The sequence below is a fragment of the Lissotriton helveticus genome, chromosome 5_1, assembly GCF_964261635.1.
Source record: "Lissotriton helveticus chromosome 5_1, aLisHel1.1, whole genome shotgun sequence".
NCBI lineage: Eukaryota > Metazoa > Chordata > Amphibia > Caudata > Salamandridae > Lissotriton > Lissotriton helveticus.
The window spans coordinates 1,927,279,245-1,927,302,608 of record NC_136065.1 but is presented as its reverse complement, the minus strand read 5'-3'; the positions used below and the strand labels follow the sequence as shown (position 1 = coordinate 1,927,302,608).

Here is a 23,364-nt window from a genome sequence, read left to right as displayed (position 1 = left end):
CATGCCAAGAACAGATGCATACTGGTAAGTAGCATATTCAATCCTCTCTTGGTGATTATCATTTATGTACTTGCCATACAGTTTACTTCTGAGGTGTAAATAGTTATACATTTTGCCTTTTATTCTTGAGTTTGTTAGGCAGTGAACCATGTAAAACCTCTTGTCCAAGTTTTTTTTTTTTTTTTTACAGATTGCTCCACCAGAGACTCCAGAGTCTAAAGTACGAATGGTAATAATTACTGGACCGCCAGAAGCACAGTTTAAGGTACGTTTTCTTAATCCAACATTTTTGTGTTAGATATTCTAACTGACTTTGAATTGAATTGGAGGCTGAATTAGGACTGAAGATTTGCAAAGGCAGCCTGGCCTACAGAAATATCCAGTTATTTTCTGGATCCTCTGAATGATCCTTAAGGCTCATGACTGATTGTTTTATGCCCACCAGTCGTAGTCCCCAATACATTTGCAACAATGCTATTGCTTGTATTGATTAATATTTTCCCAACTGGTTCTCATTGGCCTACCCACAGGAAAGGCTTGCCACCTACTTGTCGCCAACTGTTAATAAAAATGTTTCTGCCCTGTATAGTTGAATAGGTAATATGGGTAATATAGGTGTAACAGGTGATGGTTGTGTGCCTTTTGGTAAAGAAAGGGAACAAGAATTAAGATTACATAAATCTCAATGAAGATATTTCCTTGACCTCCTGTTCTGCTCTGTAAGGAAACAGGCTTTTTGCTGGTTTGCCCCCAGTGTTTGACATATTTTGACAACTATGTACCTGGTGTAATGGCTCAAATGCCCGAGCACTGTTAAAGCGAACCCGGTGCTTGGGTTCTGACCCTTAAAATGGTTCATATTTAATTGTCTTGTACCCAATAGGCATAGCCTAACTTGCCAGTCCCTAGTATATGGTACCAGAGGTACTCAGGATTTGTAACTTGATGCCCCCCCAGGGACAACAGCCTTTGTTGTGCCATAGTGTGTGGGACAGGGTAAATTATGGCTCCCAGTCTGCCACTGCAAACAGGGAGGGCAGTCTTAAACTGATAATTTGACTTTGCAATATAAGGTAATGGCAAAACCCCAAACTCCCCTTTTAATATATATGTCAACTTTAAAGTAGGCCTAACAATCGGCCCTAAGGCAGAGTGCTCTATAATAAAAAGTGGAGCATGTGCTAAATTGTTGGCGAGACTATTGTCAGTTTGGTGCGTAAAGGGAGACAAACCATGTGCGCACTCGAACAGGCGATGTGCACGCGCATGGCGTCTCCTCTCTGCCTCACGCACTCCCACCGCACGCTTGTTTAAACCGAGTGACTAGTGAAGAAAGAATGTAAAATTGTAACGCAGGTCTGAGTAAAGGAGGCCAAAAAAGAAGTTGTGCTAGTTTTGTAGCCGAATTTCAGTTTGCACCAGAACAGGTGATATCCCTGCGGTGAGAGCTTTGCTGCTCCCCACTGCTGTCGGCAACAACTGGTGGAAAGTCAGCCGAAAAGCAGGATCAAAGCGGGCCGAATTCAGACTGCGAAGTTTGCCAAACAGTTAGCTGCACAAAAGCATTGTCGAATGTATCCACAGCGACAGACAGAATTTAATAACTATTCCTTATTCGGCCACACATCAATGAATGCTAGAGGCATATTTTGAGTCTTGTTTTTAATCCAGTTAGTAATCCAGTTAGTTGGTATGGGATCTATCTAGTCAATGACCTGTCTTGTGGGTCAGATACAGTCTTTAGGTGTTCAACAGGAAACCTTTGAGGAAAGGGTACCTGTGAGGCGGTCTGGGTATAAATATTCTTCCTGCTGCAGATTTGCATGTTTCGCGGCACTCTGGAAAAAGAGGAGCTTTCCTTGTTGCTAGTCTAAATTATATGCTTTAATCTGGCCACCTTTGACCAGCATTATACTGCTCGTCCTCTCCTCACCTGTGACCTCCCCTCCAGGCGACATGGCACCACCTTCATACTTCTCTTTATCTAGCGTTTGGCACCACCCATGGTGCCTTGAGGAGATTAGGCACTTTGCTGCCTGGAATCCACAGGTGGGCTCCTATTGCTGCTAAAAGTTATAAGTCACTGAGTGTTCCAGTGATTCTGCATTAACTATCCCGGTGGAGCTAGGTTCCGATACCGATGCAACGTTAACGGGAACACACTAATCCAATGCCAAACGAGAGGACACCACAAGGAAACTTGGGAACTCCACACTAAGACCTCAGACTCACTGATTAGTGGAAGAGGTGTGGCGCAGCAGCCAGGGCGACTGACTCTGGAACCTGGGGCTCACGGTTCGATCCCCGGGGCCCACGGTCCGATCCCCGGGGCCGGCAGCAGATCATCCCAGCACCATTTGACTCTAGGCCATAGCTCGCTTCATCTTCCCGAGGCCCCCCAGCGCCTTGACACCTTCGGGTAATTGTTTGCGCTTTACAAATACTGGACATTTACATGGTTGTACTTAACCAAGAGCTCGCGCATTCCCTATCGGTACATCAGAGGGTGGGCACGGGATACTCTTAATGACTAGTATGACTTATGTACGAGACTAACATGTGTAAGATCTTTTTCTTCCTTCGAACATGTGTAAGATCTTTTTCTTCCTTTGGTGTTTTATTCTTCCAGTATTCTCTCGATGGATAATACACATATTAATGTAAGTTCATGATGAAAAGATTGTCTCATTGGCACACGCGATGTAATGAAATACAAAATCCTAATAAATATTTGGGGAAAAAAACTGTCCCGGTGGAGCCTTCCAGTCTCAATAGATTTGTTAAGTGTGGCACCATCTTAGACACAGGGTCTTCAAGTCAGCAGTTCTCTGATCAGACGGTCAGCATCACAGGGTCTCCCAGGTCTAACCAACCACTGCAAATTTCTATCTATTTATAGGGGTCGAGTGCAGCATTTAGTGAGCCCCATGGTTTGTTTGTAGAATGCTATAGAAGCACAACCATTTAGGAATGCATCATAGCTCTGCCCTAGGGCTACTTTTTGAAACTGAAAAAGGAGGGTTGTCTCGATTTTGTGGAGAGGATATGAGACCTATTCTTTAAGGTCCTGGTACATTGGTGTTTACTGGGGAATATACATGATGTCTGCTGTCCTTTAGCATTTGAGTTCCTAGGGCTAAAGGAAACAGTTGCTTACCTTGGATATGATAATCCTGGTTGCTACATATTCTTATGAGATTCATCACCTTATTACTATCTTTTAGGAGTATATTATGTGCCAAGCAGTGTGCTGGCATCAATTCAAATATGCTATTTTTTGTTTGACTTTATTTGTAGAACATGTTTAAGTGAGTGAATGTCTCCAGCAAATCAAGTTAAAGTGATTTTCAATTAAATGCAACACAATAAAAATGGTATGTGACGCATATTCTCATGTGAGTCCAAGCTAACTCAAACATGTTTTGCAGCGTGAATCTTTCTGGATTCACTATGCTGTGCATTATTCCGCGGTCTAGTGGTTGGGTCCGGAATCGTAGTCTTTTCTTTGTTTTTTTGGGGTTTTTTTTCGTAGCCCAGGTGGGTGTCTGCGTCCCACCTTTTGGTTTCCTTCCTGTAATGTCGGCATGCTTTCTGCGGAAGCTCCCACCCTTGGGCGCCATCTTCAGATTCTTTTTTCCGCTGTTGGGTCTGGATCGTTCCCGAGAGGGCTCCAGAGATTTGGAGAAAAGAGAAGCCAAAAGCCATGTTTTTGGGAAGAAAAGAGTTGAGAAGACGAAGTGAGACTCTATCATCAAAGGGGACGACTAAGGAAGAGGATTTTCTAGGAACTTCGACGTCCAGAAGAGAATGTGCAATCAGGGGGCCCCCTGAACACAAGAGATGGACAACACACCATTCAAATTCTGCCGGAACTGCCACCACAAGTACGCGCAGAAAGACCAACACCCAGTCTGCAACCTCTGCCTGCCGGTCGACCACAAAAGCAGGGACTACAACGCCTGCTCTGCCTTTACGCCGAAGACCCTTCAAGTGAGAGAGAGGCAAAGAAGAGCAAACTTCGCCATGGAGGGCAAGGGCCAACCACCGTCCCTTGGAGACCTGGGACTCTCGACCGACGAGGAGGATTACATCGCCGAATAAGACGACGCCTACACGGTCGTAGAGACCGATAATACGAAGACTCCAGAAAAGGTAGGAGACTCGACGCCCCAAAAAGGCACGAAAGATTCTCGACAGTCTGCCCAAGACTCTCGGAAAAACGAGGGCAAGACCCCGAAAGCTCCGGCGTCCACAGCAACATCCAGGGCCAGCGGATCCTCACAGAAGGACTCCCAGGCGCCGAAGGATGGCGACCAGCCATGGTCGTCGGAAAGCGTCCACGAAAGGGAACGCTTGACGCCGAAGACCTCTTCAACGTCGATCAAGGACACAAGACCCGTCTCGACGCTGAAACCCGTCTCGACGCTGAAACCCGTCTCGACGCCATCTTGCCCGACAGAGACCGACACAACCACTCGACGCCAAACAGGCTGCCGAGATGGAACGAAAGAAGCAGACTCGTGGCAGAGATGGAGAACATCCTGCAGCGAAAAAGATTTCGAAAGGATAAAAGCGCATACAATTCCGCTGAAGCCAAAGCCACCGGTGGTAGAGTTCATCGAGGAAGAAGAGTTCGAGGTCGAAGGACCGTCGGAAAGCCAGGAAGATCTGCAATATCGGGAAGAAGAGACCCCCCTACTACGAGGAGGAGGCAGATGACGACCAGAGGACATTGCAGGGCTCGACATACTCGGACGTAGAGTGGCAGGACCTCGAAACCGAGAGTCCAGAAGAGGGAGTGGACACATATCCTGCGAGACCCTCACCGCCTGACGACATTGGACTTTACAATGAAGTCATCAAGAACGCAGCAACAGCGTTCAGAGTAAAACTCGAGGAGGAACAGCCGAAGGCGAATTTCCTCGTGGAAACACTGCTCCCAATACAAACTAGGAGCCAGTACCTGCCAATGCTCGAAATCATCAAAGGACAAGGTAGAGAGGCCTTCAAAGAGCCTGCGACTTGTAAACCCGGCACAGCCAGGACGGAGAAGTACAAGCACTCCTCCAAGGACCCACCCTACATCCAGGGATCGGTCACTGCAGACTCATCATTGCGGCAACAGCAAGTAAAAGGGCCAATGTCCAGACAACTTGAGGCCCACCTCCAGACAAGGAGAACAGAAGGATGGACCTGACAGGGAGAAAGATCGAGAGGAATGCCGCAACGCACTGGCGCATGGCTCATTCCAACGCCCTGCTGAACAGGCACCAATACCAGATCCTCTACGAACTGGGCCAGTTAGTCAAACACCTCCCACAAGAATACCAGCAAAGAGCTACGCACCTGGTAGAGGAGGGGAAGAACGTGGCAAATTCTTGCCTAAAAACAGCACTGGACGGTGCAGACGCATCCAGCAGACTTATGATGCTGGGCATCACGGAAAGGAGAAAAGCCTGGCTCAGAATATTAGGCTTTAAACCAGAGGTGCAACACAACATCCTGAACACCCCGTTCAACGGTGAGACACTGTTCGGAGCACCAGCGGACGAAAAGCTCACCCAGCTGAAAAAGGGCAACGACACCGCAAGATCCATGGAGTCCTTGCAATTCAGAGGAACAAAGAGGAACCCAGTCACGGAGACCAAACGGGAGAGGGAGAAACTAGCTGGGAACGTCGCACCAGACTTTCCACCAGTCCCACCAGGGCGACACCCGGACGCAACAAGGCCAGCAAAAACACTGGCAATACCAACAGAGGGGCCAGTCCTTTCGCGGGAGGGCGAATGGATGTGGAAAACACAGAAGAGGTGGCCAACAACCCACCTCCAAGTGACTCTACTAGTGCACACCCTTTCAAAAACTCTAGGGGTGGAGCACAGATACAACAAAGAGGAGTTGCTCGGACTAAACATCCAATAGCTCGTAACACCGGTGGGAGGAAAACAACCTTTTCTTCCAGGAGTGGAAGAAAATAACGACAGATGGATTCTCAATACCATACAGTACGGATACTGCATAGAGTTGGAAAGAACACCACCGAACAAAAAACCGAAAAGAAGAGTACTAGCAAAGAAGGAACTAGAGCTAATTCAAAGGGAAGCACAAGAACTCCTGCAGAAGGCTATCGAGCCTGTACCTCCCATAGAGAGGGACAAGGGGATGTACGTACTTTCTGGTACCAAAGGTAGATGAAACAATGAGACCCATCCTGGACCTAAGGTTCCTCAACAAATACATAAAAACCCAAACATTCAAAATGACGTCCCTGCAAGAGGTCCTTCCACAGATACAAGGCGGGGACTTCATGGTCACCATAAACCTCAAAGATGCCTACCTGCACATCCCAATGAACAGGCGGCACAAACATCTGCTAAGATTTGTCATCAACACAGATCATTATCCATTCACGGCACTGGCATTCGGACTGAAATCAGCCCCCAGGGTATTCACAAAGTGCCTCGCAGTAGTCGCAGCACACTTAAGGAGGGAAGGGATCCACGTATACCCTTACCTGGACGACTGGCTAATAAAGACAAGGTCATACAAGACATGCAAACGGCACGCACAGCGAGTGACAGACACACTGATGGCCCTGGGTTTCTCCATCCACTGGGGAAAATCCTCAATGAATCCAGAACAAGTTGACCTTTTCCTGGGCGCGCAGATCAACACCGTACAGGAGAAGGTGTTCCCCAGTGAGAAGATAACACTGGCACTGTTGAAGGAGGCGCGCCTCTACCAGAAGGGGAGAGCTTTGACAGTGAGGACGGTGAGCAAGATGATGGGCATGATGGCCTCATGCATACACATAGTTTCGAATGTACGACTCCACATAAGACCACTCCAGGAGTGGCTACAGGACCAACGGTCACAAGCTACAGGTTGTTGGGAAGGTCTAGTGGTTGTAACGTACGCAGTGCACGAGGAGATATCATGGTGGAACAAAGGAAACATAACAAAAGGGAAGCCTCTAACACCACCAACACCAACTGTGACCATCACCACAGACTCATCCCAGAAGGGATGGGGAGCACACATGAAAAAACTCAAGTGTCTGTGGACACCAGCGGATGCAGTCAAACACATCAATTACCTGGAACTAAAGACCGGTTTCCTCGCACTAAAGACATTCCAGACGAAGCTGTACAGCCAGTGTTGATCCAGACAGTCAACACAACAGCGATGTTCTACATAAACAAGCAGAGGGGAACACAATCAGCCCCGCTGTCAGAACTAGCGCAGGAAATACGGAGATAGGCCATCCCATAAAAATAGATCTACTGGCAATTCATCAGGGAAGGACAATGTGGAAGCGGACTGGCTCAGCAGACAGACATCGGCTTCCCACAAATGGGAGCTCAATGCCCAAGAGACAGACTGTTCAACAGGTGGGGTACACCATCGATAGGACTGTTTGCAACACGCCAGAATGCAAAATGCCAGCACTTCTCATCCAGGCAACCAGGGGAAGGGTCACTGGGGAATCCCCTATGGATAAGCTGGTCAAAGACATTTGCTTACGCTTTTTCGCCGATCCCCCTGATACACAAGGTACTCAGCAAGTGCAGAACGAGCAACATGACCCTGATACTGGTCGCACCACAGTGGTCCAGACAGACCTGGTACTTGCAGATTATGGAGATGAGACAGAGTGCACCACACAGATTTGGGAGAAGGAAAGACCTACTTTCCATGCAAAACGGAGAGGTGTTGCATCCAGAGCCGGAAAGCCTCAGCCTGGCTCCTGAGGACAGAGAGTTCGCACACCTTAAATTACCTGAGCACCCTGAAGGTACTTCGAGAGGCAAGAAGACCTAGCAGGCGGAAGTGCTACATGGCCAAATGGAGGAGGTTCACACTATGGTGCAGAAAGGAAAAACTGCACAACAAGATGACAAGAGACTCAACAGTGCTTAAATACCTCACGCACCTGCTTGAGGCTAAACTGAGCTCATCCTCGCTAAGGGTACACCTGGCAGCCATAATCACTTACACTAGAGGAAAGACAGGCAAAAGCTTCTTTACAAAATGTCAAAAGATTCTTGGAAGGTGCAAAGAGGATCGCACCGCCAAAGAGGTTACCAGCACCAGCGTGGAACCTCAATCTAGTACTGACTGAACTCATGAAGGCGCCCTTTGAACCGATACAGAAGGCCTCCCTACAAATGCTAACTTTGAAAACCCCTTTCCTGGTGGCAATCCCCTCGCTGCGCAGGGTGAGCGAGCTGCAGGCGTTAACGCTACAAGAACCCTACATACAAATTCACAACGATAGGGTGGTGATGAGAACGGGCCCACACTTTATGCCAAAGGTGATGTCTAAGTTCCACATCAACAAAACTATTCAAATACCTAGTTTCTTCCAGAAACCAACGGCAAACGCAGAAAGGGCACTGGACGCCAGACGTGCAGTCATGCACTACATAGAGAGAACTAAGGATCACAGAAAAACAAAAAAATTTTTGTCATTTGCTGGCAGTTTCATGGAAAAAGCAGTTACTAAGGGGACAATTGCACGATGGATCGCATAAGCAATACAATTCTGCCACAAACAAGCTGGGCAAGAACTAGCAGAGGGGCCACGGGCCCATTCAACCAGGAAAAAGGGAACAACAATAGCCTTCCTGGCTAACACTCCCATTCAGGACATATGCCTGGCGGCAACATGGGCTTCAGTGCACACGTTCACAAAACACTACTGTGTGGACATACAAATGAACAAAGAAGCACAAGTAGGACAGAAGGTGCTTCAACACATATTCAAAAATCTAAGTCGCATCTTCCACCCAGCCGCCACAATGAGAACAAACCGCAACAAAGTCAATGCACAGCATAGTGAAGCCAGAAAGATTCACGCTGCAAAATGAATAGTTTCTTACCTGTCTGTGTAGTTTTGCAGCTTGAAGATCTTTCTGGATTCACTAGCGAACCCACCCACCTCCGCCAGAAAGATGAGGCTGGCTTTTGAAGGAAAAAGCGGTAAAACAAAATATTGAAACATTGCCATACAATTCGGAAACGGAACACAAACGGGGGGAAAAAAAGAATCCGAAGATGGCGCCCACGGGTGGGAGCTTCCGCAGGAAGCAAGCCGACGTCACAGGAAGGACACCAAAAGGTGGGACGTAGACGCCCACCTGGGCTACGGAAAGAAAAAAACAAAGAAAAGACTACGATTCCGGACCCAACCACTAGACCGCGGAATAATGCACAGCATAGTGAATCCAGAAAGATCTTCAAGCTGCAAAACTACACCGACGCTCAGATAACATTGGGCCTAACTACCTCTGCACCCGGCCGCCCGTGTGCCGCTGAGGGTGTACTAACTGTACCTACCTGACCATGGGGTACCCCTGAGTCTAAGCCCAGAACCTTAACTTCACCAGTCGAGTACTCACCTGAAAACCGATGACCCACTTTCCTGCCATTGGATAACATTGACTGGTATGACTCGAAAAATCTTGTAAGTGTGAAGTTTTGAAACTTTAAAATATTCATCTAAAATCATCCGAATAACGAATTTCGAACTACTCACCTGTGATCAGGAGAGAAGCCAGTACTGTACCTTGTAGCCCAGTACTGGACCGCAAAAGTAATCCCAACAGTGTTTGCTAGTAATCTAAATTTCTGCCATAGGAAACCATTGACTGTTTTTCTATGAAATTTCTTATAAGTGTGAAGTTTTGAAAACTGAAAATATTCATATAAAATCAGCCGAATTCCGAAATACTCACCTGTGATCAGGGGAGAAGTCAGTACTGTACCTTTCAGCCCAATACTGAACCGTAAAAGTAATCCGTACCGGGTTTACTAGTTATCTGTATTTTCTCCATAGGAACCTATTGTCTGCTTTTCTTTTTTGTGTTTTTTTGTTTTTTTTTTTGTTTTTTTTTTAAAACCTTTATTATATCGTTCAACACAAAATACAGAAGTAGCCCTGCATCGACAGGGGCCGGTCACCACATGTATGCAGAACGTATCAGGAAATCCAATAACACAGCTCTTCAGCCGACAACCCATGGGTCCGGCAGAGGTAGAGGATAGACGATGTATTGAAAACATTTCGAAATCAAGGATATGCCTAAGGTTTCATTTTACATTGAACCCAACCCCCCCCCCCCCCCCCCCCCCCCCCCCAAACAAGATAAAGAAGAAGATACAGGATATCCGGAGCTACACACTGGAGGTAGAAAAATGCGGGTAGGCGTTAAAAGGCAGTCATGGATCAAGATAGACCAACAGTAAAAATGCAAGCGCCAATATGTTCACTAAGGGAGAAGAACAAAGCTACCTATCTATCATCATAACCACCCACCCCAAACCCCGCCCACTCATATGCAGCAGGATGAGACCGAAAGTATCGCTACCGGACCCTGCGAGAAAAAAGAAAAAGGGCCATAGAACACAAAGGCAAAATAACAAACCCCCCCCCCCGCACCCTGCACCCCTGCAATGGCTACGGCCTACCCCACTAGCAGCGTGCCTGTCGCCCAGAGGAATACCCTAAAAAGAAAGAAAGAAAGAGAAGAAGGGGCCATAGAACAGAACAAAGGCAAAATAACAAACCCCCCCACCACCCTGCACCCCTGCAATGGCTACGGCCTAACCCACTAGCAGCGTGCCTGTCGCCCAGAAACGTCCCTAAAAGAAAGAAGGAAAGAAGCGGAGGAGGAGAGACAAAAAAAACCACACTCCCGGACTCCCTTACCCTCCACCAGACGCAACCACCTGGAAACAAGTGCAAAATAAATGTAACGAGATGCACAATCAATCCGGGAAGTACGAAACATACCACCCGACTCCCGCATTTCACAGGTCACAATCCCAGCAGCAGATTAAATTATTTTCACGGATCCTAAAAAGTCCCACAAGTTAACCCTGGCCAGTACGAATGTCCACTGGAGCACTTACAACCCAGGCCACTGCAACAAAGAGAGAGGTAAAGTTTCCATGAAAGTTCAAGTCAGTATGAGCAAGCCAAATAAAGGATAAAAGTTCACGATCTCCACAGAGCAAGCGAGGAAAAGCGTGGAAGGATGATAAAACTTTCCAATAGTCACAGGTGATCTTGTTAAGGCAGTCAAAGTTGTCCATAGTGATAGTCGGCGAGATAGGGTTCAAGCAAGGGACGCTGACAATGTCCACGGGCGCGCGATCTGTCTCATAGGAATCAGCAGCGCGAAAGGGATCCGGCGTCTGCACAGGGACCTCGAAGTTGGATACACGATGTTTCACTGGTGGCACCGCTGGCTGCGATGATGGCAAAAAGCCGCTGTCCGGTCTCCGGCAAAGATCATCCATTGTTACCGACAGTGCCTGGAAGTTGACGATGATCTGTGAGTGGAGCGCTCTAATGGCCGCCATTACGGCGCGCAGCGGTGGTGTGCCTTCCGTCCCCTTCATCTCCTCTCGTAAGCAACAGATCAGGTTGCAGACCCCGGAGGCCGGCTACTCCGGGGAAGCAGGCAAATCTGGAGCGGACATCAACCACGGGCGCTCTCACCTCACAATTTTGCACCTTCGCCGCTGGTCGGGGCTCCCGTCCGCACCCCCCCGACAAGCTTACTATGTCTCCGGGCGTCGGATACAGGGCCGCAGCAAACGATGTGTCACGCCGTAGCGTGTGCGTTGCAGGCAGGACACAAAATCGCCGTTTAAAACAGGTAGAGTATGTCCCCGTTCGGGAGACCGGACAAAGCCCAAGGTTCACAGCCGATGTTGTTCAATTCCAGCCTGGATGGGTTAGAAATCGAGGCCCCAGCTTCCACTCCCAAGTAGGCCGAAAATGAAACACGGCGTATCTCCGTCATCCGGTGTGATAAAAAGTTCGGGATTGCGCCTTCAGAGTCAGTCACTCCTCATATATACGGGAGTCTGGTTGGAAAACAGGATAACTTGCAGGATATACGAGCTGCTGGCGGAGGTCTGCGGAGCCGGGAGCTTATGCGGCCATCTTGCTTGCTAGCGTAGCTCCTCCCCAACATCTATTGTCTGCTTTTCTATGAAATTTCTGCTGTCTACTTTTGAAAACTTGAAATATTCTTTAAAAATCATGTGAAATACTGAGACGCAATTACCTACCTGTTTTAAGTTAAGACCCCAGTGCTGGCCACAGGAGACAAGTGCTGGATTACAAAAGTAACGCTATCGTACTTTACCTGCAACCTGAATGTTCTCCCATTAAATAATATTGTCAGATTTACATTGAAAAGTTTCGAAGTGTGAACTTTTAAAACCACTTTATATTCATAAAAATTCACTACAGTAACTAAAACGTTTTTGCTAATCTGGTTTCAGCTTAGACCCCAGGACTGAATCTATGATCTGGTCCTGGGACTACTAGCGTAATCTGTATAGTAATCAACTGTACTTGAGCTCAATGCTATAGTGTGTTTTAGGATTGTGTTGCTTACTGTCAATACTGTATTAATGGTGTGCACAAACTTTATTGCTCCTTTGCGAGGTAATTACATGAGTACTCATAACGAGAAGTATATTTTTATAACTGTTGGTTCTAAAAATAAAACAACTATCTGTGGATATAAACACTATTGGCCTGGAGTTCAGTCCTTGAGTGTGTGAAACCTTTTGCTAACTGAGTGTGTACAACAAATGCATTACACTGTCCTGCCTTAATGCTCGACCAAGCTACCACTTTGGAGAGTAAGGTCAGTTCTGACTTTAACCTCTGTTATACCTGTGGGGTTTGTGGACATTATACACACTGTACCTTACTCTGGTCCAATATCTATAGAGCCACTTTCTCACATCATGAAACTTAAACATGTCACCATGATAGTAATAGCTCCAACATGGGCTCGACAACCGTAGTTTTAAACACTCCTGGAGTTCTCTAGTGCCACACGAGAAGCTTCACCTCAACCTGTACCTTCTCACACAATCACGGAGCACCAAGACATCCCAATCCCAAATAAAGGAACCTTCCAATTTGACTCCTGAAGTCTTAGAATTTGAATACTTAAATTTACCTCAAGAATATTATGGAGATACTTAGAGGCTTGCAAACCTACCACAAGGCAGTGGTAAATATTTGTTCGAGGCATGTGGGCTGCTGAATTTATATCTGTGCATAGATCGCCACCTAGTGTTTGGTCCAGATGATTGCACAATGTTGTCCTGGAAGAGTCTTCGAAGTATCACGAGATAGGTGGCTCCTCCCTTGGACCACAGTGCGCATGGGCATCCTCTCCATCTTCAGATTGTTTTTTTCCGCCATTGGGTTCGGATGTACCTTCTCGACTCCAGTTCGGAATATACTTTCAATACTTTTCGCGAGGCCAAAAGGCCTTCGGGGTGTCGGTATTCTCTTGCTCGGTGCCCAATACTTCATCCAGTTCTTCGAACAGGACGTCGAAGGCCATATTGCCTTCTGACAGCTAGGCCCCGACGAGCGTTGACGATGGAACGGAGCCCGTTCAAGAGATGCCCCGTCTGCAACTCCAAATACCCTCACATCGATGTGCACCCGGTGTGTAATAAGTGCCTCTCCCCGGACCACGACGAGGCCAGCTGCATGGCCTGTTCCAAGTTCCGGTCGAAGAAGACTCTTCGGCTTCGGCGCGCCGCGAGGCAGTCGGCCCAGCAATCCACGCCAGAACCAGAAGATAACTTCGAGGCAGACGACATAGAGGGCGCCGATCAAGAGGATCCTGACCAGCAGTCGGACCCTGCATCGGAGCACGGCTCACATTATAGTGTGGACGAGGAACAAGACTACGTCCATGAGGAAGACATCGTCTAGGTAGGAGACGACGCAGAAGCCATCGGAGCAGTCGATGACGACTCAGGCGATTAGCAAGGGCCATCCGCAATCGCGGGGCCCAATACTGACACTATACTCTCTAGGGCTCAGGTCGAGGCATCGCCGGAAGGCCTTAGCCAAGATCTTTCTACGCATTCTATAGCCCCGCGTCCAGGCCCGGCTAAGAATACTTCTACGGAGCCATCGGTCAATCGGCCACTTTCAGCTGCAAAATCGAAACCGACAGCAACTGTATCGAAACCGAAACTGCTGAAGTCAGTCCTCGGAGCGACAGCCTCGGATTCGTCGACTCCACCCCAATCTAAGAGTGTCATCAACCCTTCGGGGTCACGAGGGGGCGTCGACCCAAAACACGGGATGCCGAAGCCTGTCTCTGACGTCAAGCACGTCGCGCTGATGCTGTCGATGTCCACGCCCAAAGATGGCGACTCTGGCAAAGGACTCAAGGCTAGGAAGACTGTTGATCCGAAACTTCCAGCCTCGGCGCCGATTTCCAGCAAGGCCTTTGAGTCAAAGTGCACCCGGCCCGAAAGAGCACGTCTCATCTAAGCACAAAGGCGTACCTGTTGCGCACCGCAAGCTCGAATCGACGCAAAGCGGCAAGCAGCCCAGTGATCCTACAAAGTTGGTCGGATCGAAAACTGCAACACCCTCAAAAGGTCGGTTCATCTACACAACCTATTAAATATGGACTGCCCCCAACCGCGCGACCAAAAACCTTAGAGCCACACAAAGGCACCGACACTACCAAGAAAGGGTCTGTAGTTTCGAGGACTCAGTCCACTGAGGAGGATGTGATGTTCCAACCACCCTCCTATGACAATCAGTCAAAACTGTTCATCGACTCAGATACTGGTAGACTCACCATTTACAAACGGAAAATAGTTCCAGAGACTCCTTTGGAGTCATACAAAATCCCTCTGAAAAGAAAGACTCAGCAACCTCACCTGTTCTTTCCGAGCCTGTGGAGTCGTACGAACAAGACTATTGCTATTCGCCCACACGCACCTATGAAGATGTAGGGGAGGGATACACTGAAGAGGAGTTCAATTATCCTGCTGACACAGATCAGGATGACCAACAAGCCTGGACTGACCCGGTTGACCCTGGTGAGCCACACACCACACCTGAAGTTCAGTCCTATACCATCAAAACCTCGCCTACTGAGGATACGGCTGCGTTTAACGCTTTGATTGAAAGGGCAGCCAAAAACCATGATGTGGACATGCATGCTTACCCAGTAGAGGAGGACTTTTTGTTTGATACTTTCTTAACGTCAAAGATCAGTAAAAACATTGCCTATGCTAAAGGGTGTCCTTAAACACGCTACTGACATCTTCAAGGAGACCACAAGGGCATGGGTTGTAAACCCAAGGATTGAAAAGAAGTACCGGCATGCACCTGTGGACCCTACGTACATCAAAGGCCAGCTCCCATTGGACTCCCTCGTCGTGGCTAATGCTCGTAAGAGGGCACGCTCTCAAACCAGTGGTGATGCTCCCCCTCCGGACAAAGAATCCAAAATCTTTGAAGCATCTGGCAAGCGAGTAGCGGCTCAAGCAGCAAATATTTGGAGAATCTCCAATACACAGGCCCTATTAGCCAGATACGATAGGGCACACTACGACACATTAGAGCAGCTACTGCAGCACCTGCCTGAGGCTTATAAGGAAGGAGCAGAAATGCTGATACAATAGGGGAAATTAATTTCAAATGCGTCCATCAAGTGTGCGCTAGATGCAGCAGACACAGCAGCTAGGACCATAAACACAAGTGTGATGCTTAGAAGGCATGCCTGGCTACGTATCTCTGGCTTTAAGCCGGAGATGCAAACTACTTTACTCAACAGCCGGTTAACCCTGATTTTCTCTTTGGCCCTGATGTAGACACACCCTTCAGAAAATTAAGACACTGAGACCGCAAAATCCATGGGGGCTCTGCAGTCACAACAGTTATGGTGCAGTTCCTTTCGTCGCTCCGGTAACAAGGGAGCCTCCAGAGGTCAAGCATCACAACAAGCCCAATACAACAGAGGGGGCACGCAGACCACCTATAACAAGAACAATAGGGGTGGCTATCGTGGGAACAGCACCAAAGGCAGAGGACGCGGAAATAATAATGCCAGATCCTCCGCCACCAATAAACAGTGACGTCTTGTCACTGCCCCCCGACCATATAACACCAGTCGGGGGAACACTCCAGCAGTTCCTGCCTGTCTGGGAAGGCATAACCACAGACAGGTGGGTGAGAGACCTTTATCCAACACTGCTATTGTCTAGAACTAACCTCCACCCACCCAACATACCCCCAAGACACCGTCCTATATCCGCAGAGCACATGCACTTATTGCAGCAAGAAGTACTCTGCATGCCGCAAAAAGGGGCCATAGAACTCGTGCCTTTACATCAGCCGGGTACAGGGGTGTGCTCGCTGTACTTCTTAATCCCAAAAAAGGACGGGTCTCTCAGGCCCATTCTAGACCTCCGACCCCTAAACCAGTACATCTTGTCAGAACACTTTCACATGCTGACTTTACATCAGGTACTGCCATTGCTCACTCAGGGAGACTTCCTAGCAACCCTAGACCTAAAGGATGCATATTTCCACATTCCCGTTCACCCGGCACACAGGAAATATCTCCTGTTCACCATAAACCACCAGCATTACCAGTTCAAGGTCCTGCCTTTCGGGGTCACTACTGCCCCCAGGGTGTTCACCAAGTGCTTAGCGACAGTGGCAGCGCACCTTCGGAGACAACACATCCATGTCTATCCTTATCTGGACAACTGGCTTTTTCAAGCAAAGTCAGCCCAGCAATGTGCCAGCCACATGTCCCGCACAATTCACCTCCTACACAGTCTAGGATTTTCACTAAATTACCCAAAATCTCACCTTCAGCCCGCACATGTGTGCGACAATCAACACTCTAACAGCGACAGCGCACCCAACCTCAGCCAAAGTCAACAGCATGCAATTGCTCATTCAGAAATTCAGGCCCCAACAATCGCTCCCAGCGCAGGTATTCATGCAGCTGATGGGTATGATGGCCTCCTGCATCTTTATAGTCCCTCACGCAAGGCTACACATGTGTTCGCTTCAGGAGTGCTTAGCACGACAGTGGAGCCAGGCTCACGGACATCTAAAACACCTAGTGTTGGTGACCGGTCGTGCATAGAACTCTCTGCATTGGTGGAACACACAAAACCTTTGCAGGGGACGACCGTTCCAAGAGCCTGTACCACAGATAGTGCTGACAACGGACTCATCTCTCCAGGGTTGGGGAGCGCATGTCCTCCATTATACAGTGCAGGGACTATGGACAGCGCAGCAGCAAAAGATGCGCATCAACCTGTTGGAGTTCATGGCGATCTTCATGGCAATAAAGGCCTTCAGACTGCATCTGTGCAACAAAGTCGTGCTGATCCGGACAGACAACGTGACTGCCATGTATTACATCCAGAAGCAGGGAGGCACGCACTCTCCACAATTGTCTCATCTAGCCCAGAGCATGTGGAAGTGGGCCTTTTAAAGGAACATGTTCCTCATGGCAGGACATCTCCCAGGCAAAGACAACCAGATGGCGGACCTGCTCAGCAGGCACAGCCACCAAATGCACGAGTGGGAGATACACCCCTCAGTGCTCCAACCATATTTCCAGCAGTGGGGTCATCCAGATATAGACCTATTCGCCACAAAGGAAAACGCAAAATGCCAAACCTTCGCTGCCAGGTTCCCACACCCGCAGTCTCAGGGCAATGCGATATGGATGAACTGGTCAGGCCGATTTGCGTACGCTTTTCCTCCAGCACCGCTCATACCGCTGGTGGCACGCAAACTGCGGCAGCACTCCATGACACTCATCCTAGTTGCTCCAACGTGGGCACGGCAAGCGTGGTACACCACGTTCCTCGAGCTTTCAGTGGTGCCTCACCAACGGCTGCGCCTCAAGCCCAGTCTCCTCACTCAACCGCGGAGACATTCAGCACCCAGATCCGCAACAGTTGAACCTTGCAATACGGCTCCTGAGGTCATAGTTTGGCTACCTCAACCTGCTCCCTGACTGTATGGACATCATCAAAGAGGCAAGGAGACCTACAACCAGGGCATGCTATGCGGCCAAATGGAAGCGGTTTGTCATTTACTGTTCTAATAATGACATAAATCGGCTAGATGCATCCACGCAAAACATTATTTGTTGCACCTATACAGGTGCAATCTGGCGTATAGTTCCATTCGGATACATTTGGCCGCAATGGCAGCTTATCTTCAAAACAGACAGCATCTTTCTCTTTTTAGAGTGCAAGCCATTAAAGCTTTTATGGAAGGACTCAAAAGAGTGATTCCTCCCAGACACCCTCCTTCACCTGTCTGGAATCTAAACATAGTTCTCACCAGACTAATGGGACCACCCTTTGAACCTCTTCACTCTTGTGAGAAACAGTTTCTAACATGGAAAGTGGCTTTTCTGGTAGCAATAACATCGCTACGGAAAGTTAGTGAGCTTCAAGCCCTAACTATTCAGGAGCCATTCATACAGATTCATGCTAATCGGGTGGTGCTGCGTACCAACCCGAAATTCATGCCTAAGGTGGTTTCGCAGTTCAACATTAACCAAACCATAGAACTGCCAGTTTTCTTCCCAAATCCAGACTCTGTGGCAGACAGGGCACTGCACACACTAGACGTTAAAAGAGCTCTCCTGTATTACATAGACCGGACGAAGGATTTCAGGAAAACTAAGCAACTGTTTGTTGCCTTCTCTCCACAACACAAAGGCAACCCCATTTCCAAGTCCGGTATAGCCAGATGGATTGTTAAGTGCATACAAATCTGTTATCAAAAAGCTAAACGCACATTAACAGTTCCCCCACGAGCGCATTCCACACGCAAGTTAGGGGCATCCTGGCTTTCCTAGGTACCTTCCCTCTAGAGGATATATGTAGAGCAGCCACATGGACCACCATACACACATTCACCAAACACTACTGCGTGGATGTCCACTCCAAACAGCAAGCTGCTGTAGGTCAGGCTGTTCTCAGAACTCTTTTTCAGACTGCTGCAGCTGGCACGGGCAACCACCACTAAGGAGGATACTGCTATTTATTCTATGCACAGATATAAATTCAGCAGCCCACATGCCTCTAACGGAATATGCTACTTACCAGTATGCATCTGTTCTTGGCATGTAGGGCTGCTGACATTTATATCGCCCGCCCTCCTCCCCGGTGCCTGTCGCAGCTGTAGCACTCAGAATCATTCTCAGGCATGGTCATCACTTACTGTATTACACTCCATCTCTGCCACAATGGCGAAAAACAATCTGAAGATGGAGAGGATGCCCTTGCGCACTGTGGTCCAAGGGAGGAGCCACCTATCTCGTGATACTTCGAAGACTCTTCCAGGACAACAATGTGCAATCATCCGGACCCAACACTAGGTGGCGATCTATGCACAGATATAAGTGTCAGCAGGCCTACATGCCAAGAACAGATGCATACTGGTAAGTAGCATACTCCATCTTCTGTCACAAACAAGACATCAACCCTCTTCATACAAAAGTACAAATACTTATTTCTTACTCATTGCATTTACAAAGCACAGGGTTGGCATACACTTCTATAAGATTACATCTTGCAGCTATTGCATCATATTTGCAAATTAGACCACTCTTATCAGTGTTTAAAATCCCAGTTATTAAAGCCTTCATGGAGGGACTTAAAATAATAATTCCTCCTAGACTTCCACCTGCTCCATCATGGAATTTAAACATTGTAGTACCAAGACTAATGCGTCCTCCTTTTGAGCCACTCCATTCTTGTCCAGTGCAGTATCCCTCGTGCAAACTTGCCCTTTTGATACCGATCACTTCACTTAAAAGTGTAAGTGAAATTCAGGCATTAACTCTCGAGGAGCCTTTCTTTCGGCTACATCGAGACAGGCTAGTACTTACAACAAACCCAAAGTTTCTACTAAAGGTGGTTTCTAATTTCCATTTTAATCAATACATTGACTTATCTGTTTTATTTTTTACTGCAGACAGACAGTTGCAGAAAGAGCATTACACACTTTAGATGTCAAAAGGGCCCTAATATATTATATCGATAGGACTAAATCATTCAGAAAAACAAAACAATTGTTACCTTCACACCCCCCTGTTAAGGGAAAGGCAATTTCTAAATCTGGCATTTCATGGCGGATCTCTAAATGCATCCAAACCTGTTATGCAAAAGCTAAAATACTTCTATATGTTCCTCCTAAAGCTTACTCCACTAGAAAAGTAGGAGCCTCAATGGCTTTTTTAGGGAACATTCATATTGCTGATATTTGCAAAGCAGCTGCATAGTCTTAACCACGCACTTCCACAAAACATTGTGTGGATGTATTTGCACGCCAACAAGCCAATGTTTCGGAAACCGTACTAAAACCTCTTTTTCAAACAACTGCCCCCACAAGTTACCCACTACCTAGAAAAGGGACCTATTTTATACTCTATGCAAAGCCTGTGTATCTACAGCACACATGTGAGAGTGCCATCTTTCTTGCATGGTATGCCCCCACTTTTTGACGAATTGCTGATGTCCCTTGACTGTGCCCTGGGCTCTTGCCAATCAGGTGCCCAGGGCCTGTGTTCCTTCCCTAAAACTGTGTTGAAACTAAAACCTAATTGGCATCTCCGGCCACATGTCAGCCCCTAGTAAATGGTACCCTAGGTACCTAGGGCATTGTGACCAGAGAAGACCCCTAAGGGCTGCAGTACTTATTGTGCCATCCTTGGAGGCCCTGCACCCTGACACACACACACTGCCTTTGCAGGCTTAGTGTCCTGGTGCAGAACGAAACCAAGTAGATGGGGCACACCTATCTGTGTGCCATGCCCACAAACCCACTGTCCTGGCATACATCAGTCACCCCTCTAGCTGACTGTCCTATGCCAGTGGTGTGGGCACAGGTGCATAAGCCCCGTGCCTCTACAATTCCCAGGGCCATTCCTGGGCACTGTAAGTGCAGTGATGCCATTAAGAGTATATGGTGCTGGGAGGTTGTCATTACGAACTTCACAGCACCATAATGCCAGTGTGGGATTTAATTTAAAATGCACTCTGGAGGGCATCTTAGTGATGTCCCCTGAAACCTAACCTACAATCCACATCTTGTCTGAGAGGCTGCCTAGGCTGCCACTCGGCAGACATGTTGCTGGACCTGTGGGTAGAGAGCCATCTGCTCTCCTGGGTCCTGCAACAATGAACGTCCTGGACGAGGTGCTAGGTCTCCTCCCCCAGGAATAGCAGGGGAAGCTTCAAAGGCATGCCACTTGCTGTACTCAGCAACTGGGCCCCTCCCTGTCTGACCCCCACTCTGACTGGAAGACTGACAGGAAACCCTCAGTGAGATAAGGGGGTGTGCCAACTCCACCCCTCAGGTTGGAGAGGTGAGGTGAAGCACAGCTCCAGGCTCCGGCCATCTTGAAGATGGGGCGCCCTGCCCAATCAGAGATAGGCTCTTGCCCCCCTCCACCAGGAGAGGAGTAGGATAGGGGGGTGTCCTCACCCCAGAACAGGGACCGTTGGTCCCTGCCCTTGCCCTACCTGTAACGCCCCTAAATCTCGTATTTAGGGGCACCCTGAACCTTCCTTCCTCAGATAACAATTCGAAAACAAGAAAAGACCCGCCGTTCAGCTGCTAACAGGGCGACACCAACTGACTTGGCCCCAGCCCTACAGGCCTGTTGATCCTTGAGCCTGCTCATGCTAAATCCCTGTGACTCCTGCAGACCGCACCTTGAAAACCCCGGATGACCAGCCTGCCTTGAACCTCTTAAAAGATTGGGACTTCCATGAGCAGTGGGTCTGCTCAAACAGCAATACTCCTGGTGCCAGCCAGGAACCGCGAATCCAGCACAAAATGCACCCGCCGGTCCCCGGCCTGTACCTGAGTGGACAAAGACCCAGAGGATTCCCCCGGCGATTCTGACCTGGAATCCAGTGCCCAAGGACCCTCCTCAACGACCCAGCCGACGCCCGCGGCCTCACAGCAACGGACCGCGACCAGCATAGGGTAATATTTCCCTACGTCAAGACACCCCGGCGCCCACAGCCCCCTGTCCCCAACTCTTAGGTTCCTACCTATCCTCCAAGATCCCAACTTACCACTCAAAGTGTTGGTCGCTCCTGAAGAGTCTCCGTCCCCGCGCCTGCAGCCTTTGTTCACTTTCCAAGATCTCCATTGAATACCATTGAGCGCCTGACGGCTCAAAAGCACCCTGCATTCTGCCGCCTGAGTAATACCATTGAGCGCCTGACGGCTCAAAAGCACCCTGCATTCTGCCGCCTGAGTGCCCCTGGCAGTGCAACCTTGGTCCTAACCTACTTCCCCCATTTGCCCTGTGCAAGTGACCTAGAGCCTAGTTCCCACAGCCGCGTGGCCTGCTTGCCAGCAGCCACCAACCGAAGGCCCCCTGCCTCTCATTAGATAACATTGGGCCTAATAACCTCTGCACCCTTCTGCTCCTGTGCCACAGAGGGTGTGCCAACTGTACCTACATGACCCTGGGGGACCCCAGAGTCTATGCCCAGAACCTTATGGGATAACATTGTCTGGTTTCACTTGAAAATTCTTCTAAGTGTGGAGTTTTGAAACTTTTAAATATTCACCTAAAATCAGCCTAACTAATTCCGATTTACTCACCTGTTATCAGTAGAGAACCCAGTGCTGCATCTTTTAGCCCAGCACTGACCCTGAAAAGTAATTTTAACCAGACTTAACTTGAACTTCCTTCTGTAGGAATCCATTGTATGATTTTAATCAGAAAAGTTCGATTTTTAGAAACTACAGGGTGGCCTATGCCAGTGGTGTGGGCACGGGTGCATGAGCCCTGTGCACTTACAGTACCCAGGGCCATTCCTGGGTCTTGTAAGTACAGTAATGCCATTAAGAGTATATGGTGCTGGGAGGTTGTCATTACGAACTCCACAGCACCATAATGGCTACACTCAAGACTGACAAGTTTAGTACCAAACTTCTCAGCACATTAAACCCGCACTGATGCGAGTGTGGGATTTAATGAAAAATGCACGAGAGGGCATTTTAGAGATGTCCTCCAAAACCCGAACCTACAATCCACGTCTGGGCTGAGTGGCTGCAGAGGGTGCCACACAGCAGACATGTTGCTGGACCCCTGGGTGGAGAGCGCCCCCCCTCTGCTCTCCTGGGTCTGCAACAATGCACATCCTGGGCGAGGTGATACGTCTCCTCCCCCAGGATGGACAGGGGGAAGCTTCGAAGGCATACCGCCTCTGAGAGCTTCTCCAGACCATTTGCTGTACCCAGTAACTGGCCCCCCACCCGTTCTACCCCCACTCTGGCGGGAAGACTAGCGGGAAAAACTACATCAGGAAGGAGGGTGTGCTCAGGTGGAGGAGGTGAGGTGAAGCACGACCTCGGGCTCCGGCCATCTTGTAGATGGGGAGCCCTTCCCAATCCCAGCTAGGCTCCTAAGCCCCCCCCCCCCGTTCCCCCTCCCCCCACACAGGAGAGGAGCAGGCTAGGGGGTGTCCTCACCCCGGGACAGGGACCCATTG

General features: G+C 48.7%; 1 protein-coding gene across 4 annotated transcripts in view; it reads left to right on the top strand.

The window, feature by feature from the left end:
* The window catches only part of IGF2BP1 (insulin like growth factor 2 mRNA binding protein 1), a 1,614,238-nt gene that overhangs the window by 1,547,282 nt on the left and 43,592 nt on the right, over window positions 1-23,364 (top strand). For all 4 annotated transcript variants that reach the window (XM_078645534.1, XM_078645532.1, XM_078645535.1 and 1 more), the window contains one exon: window positions 191-265. In XM_078645534.1, coding sequence (XP_078501660.1) covers window positions 191-265 — 75 coding nt within the window. The remainder of the gene's footprint in view (window positions 1-190; window positions 266-23,364) is intronic.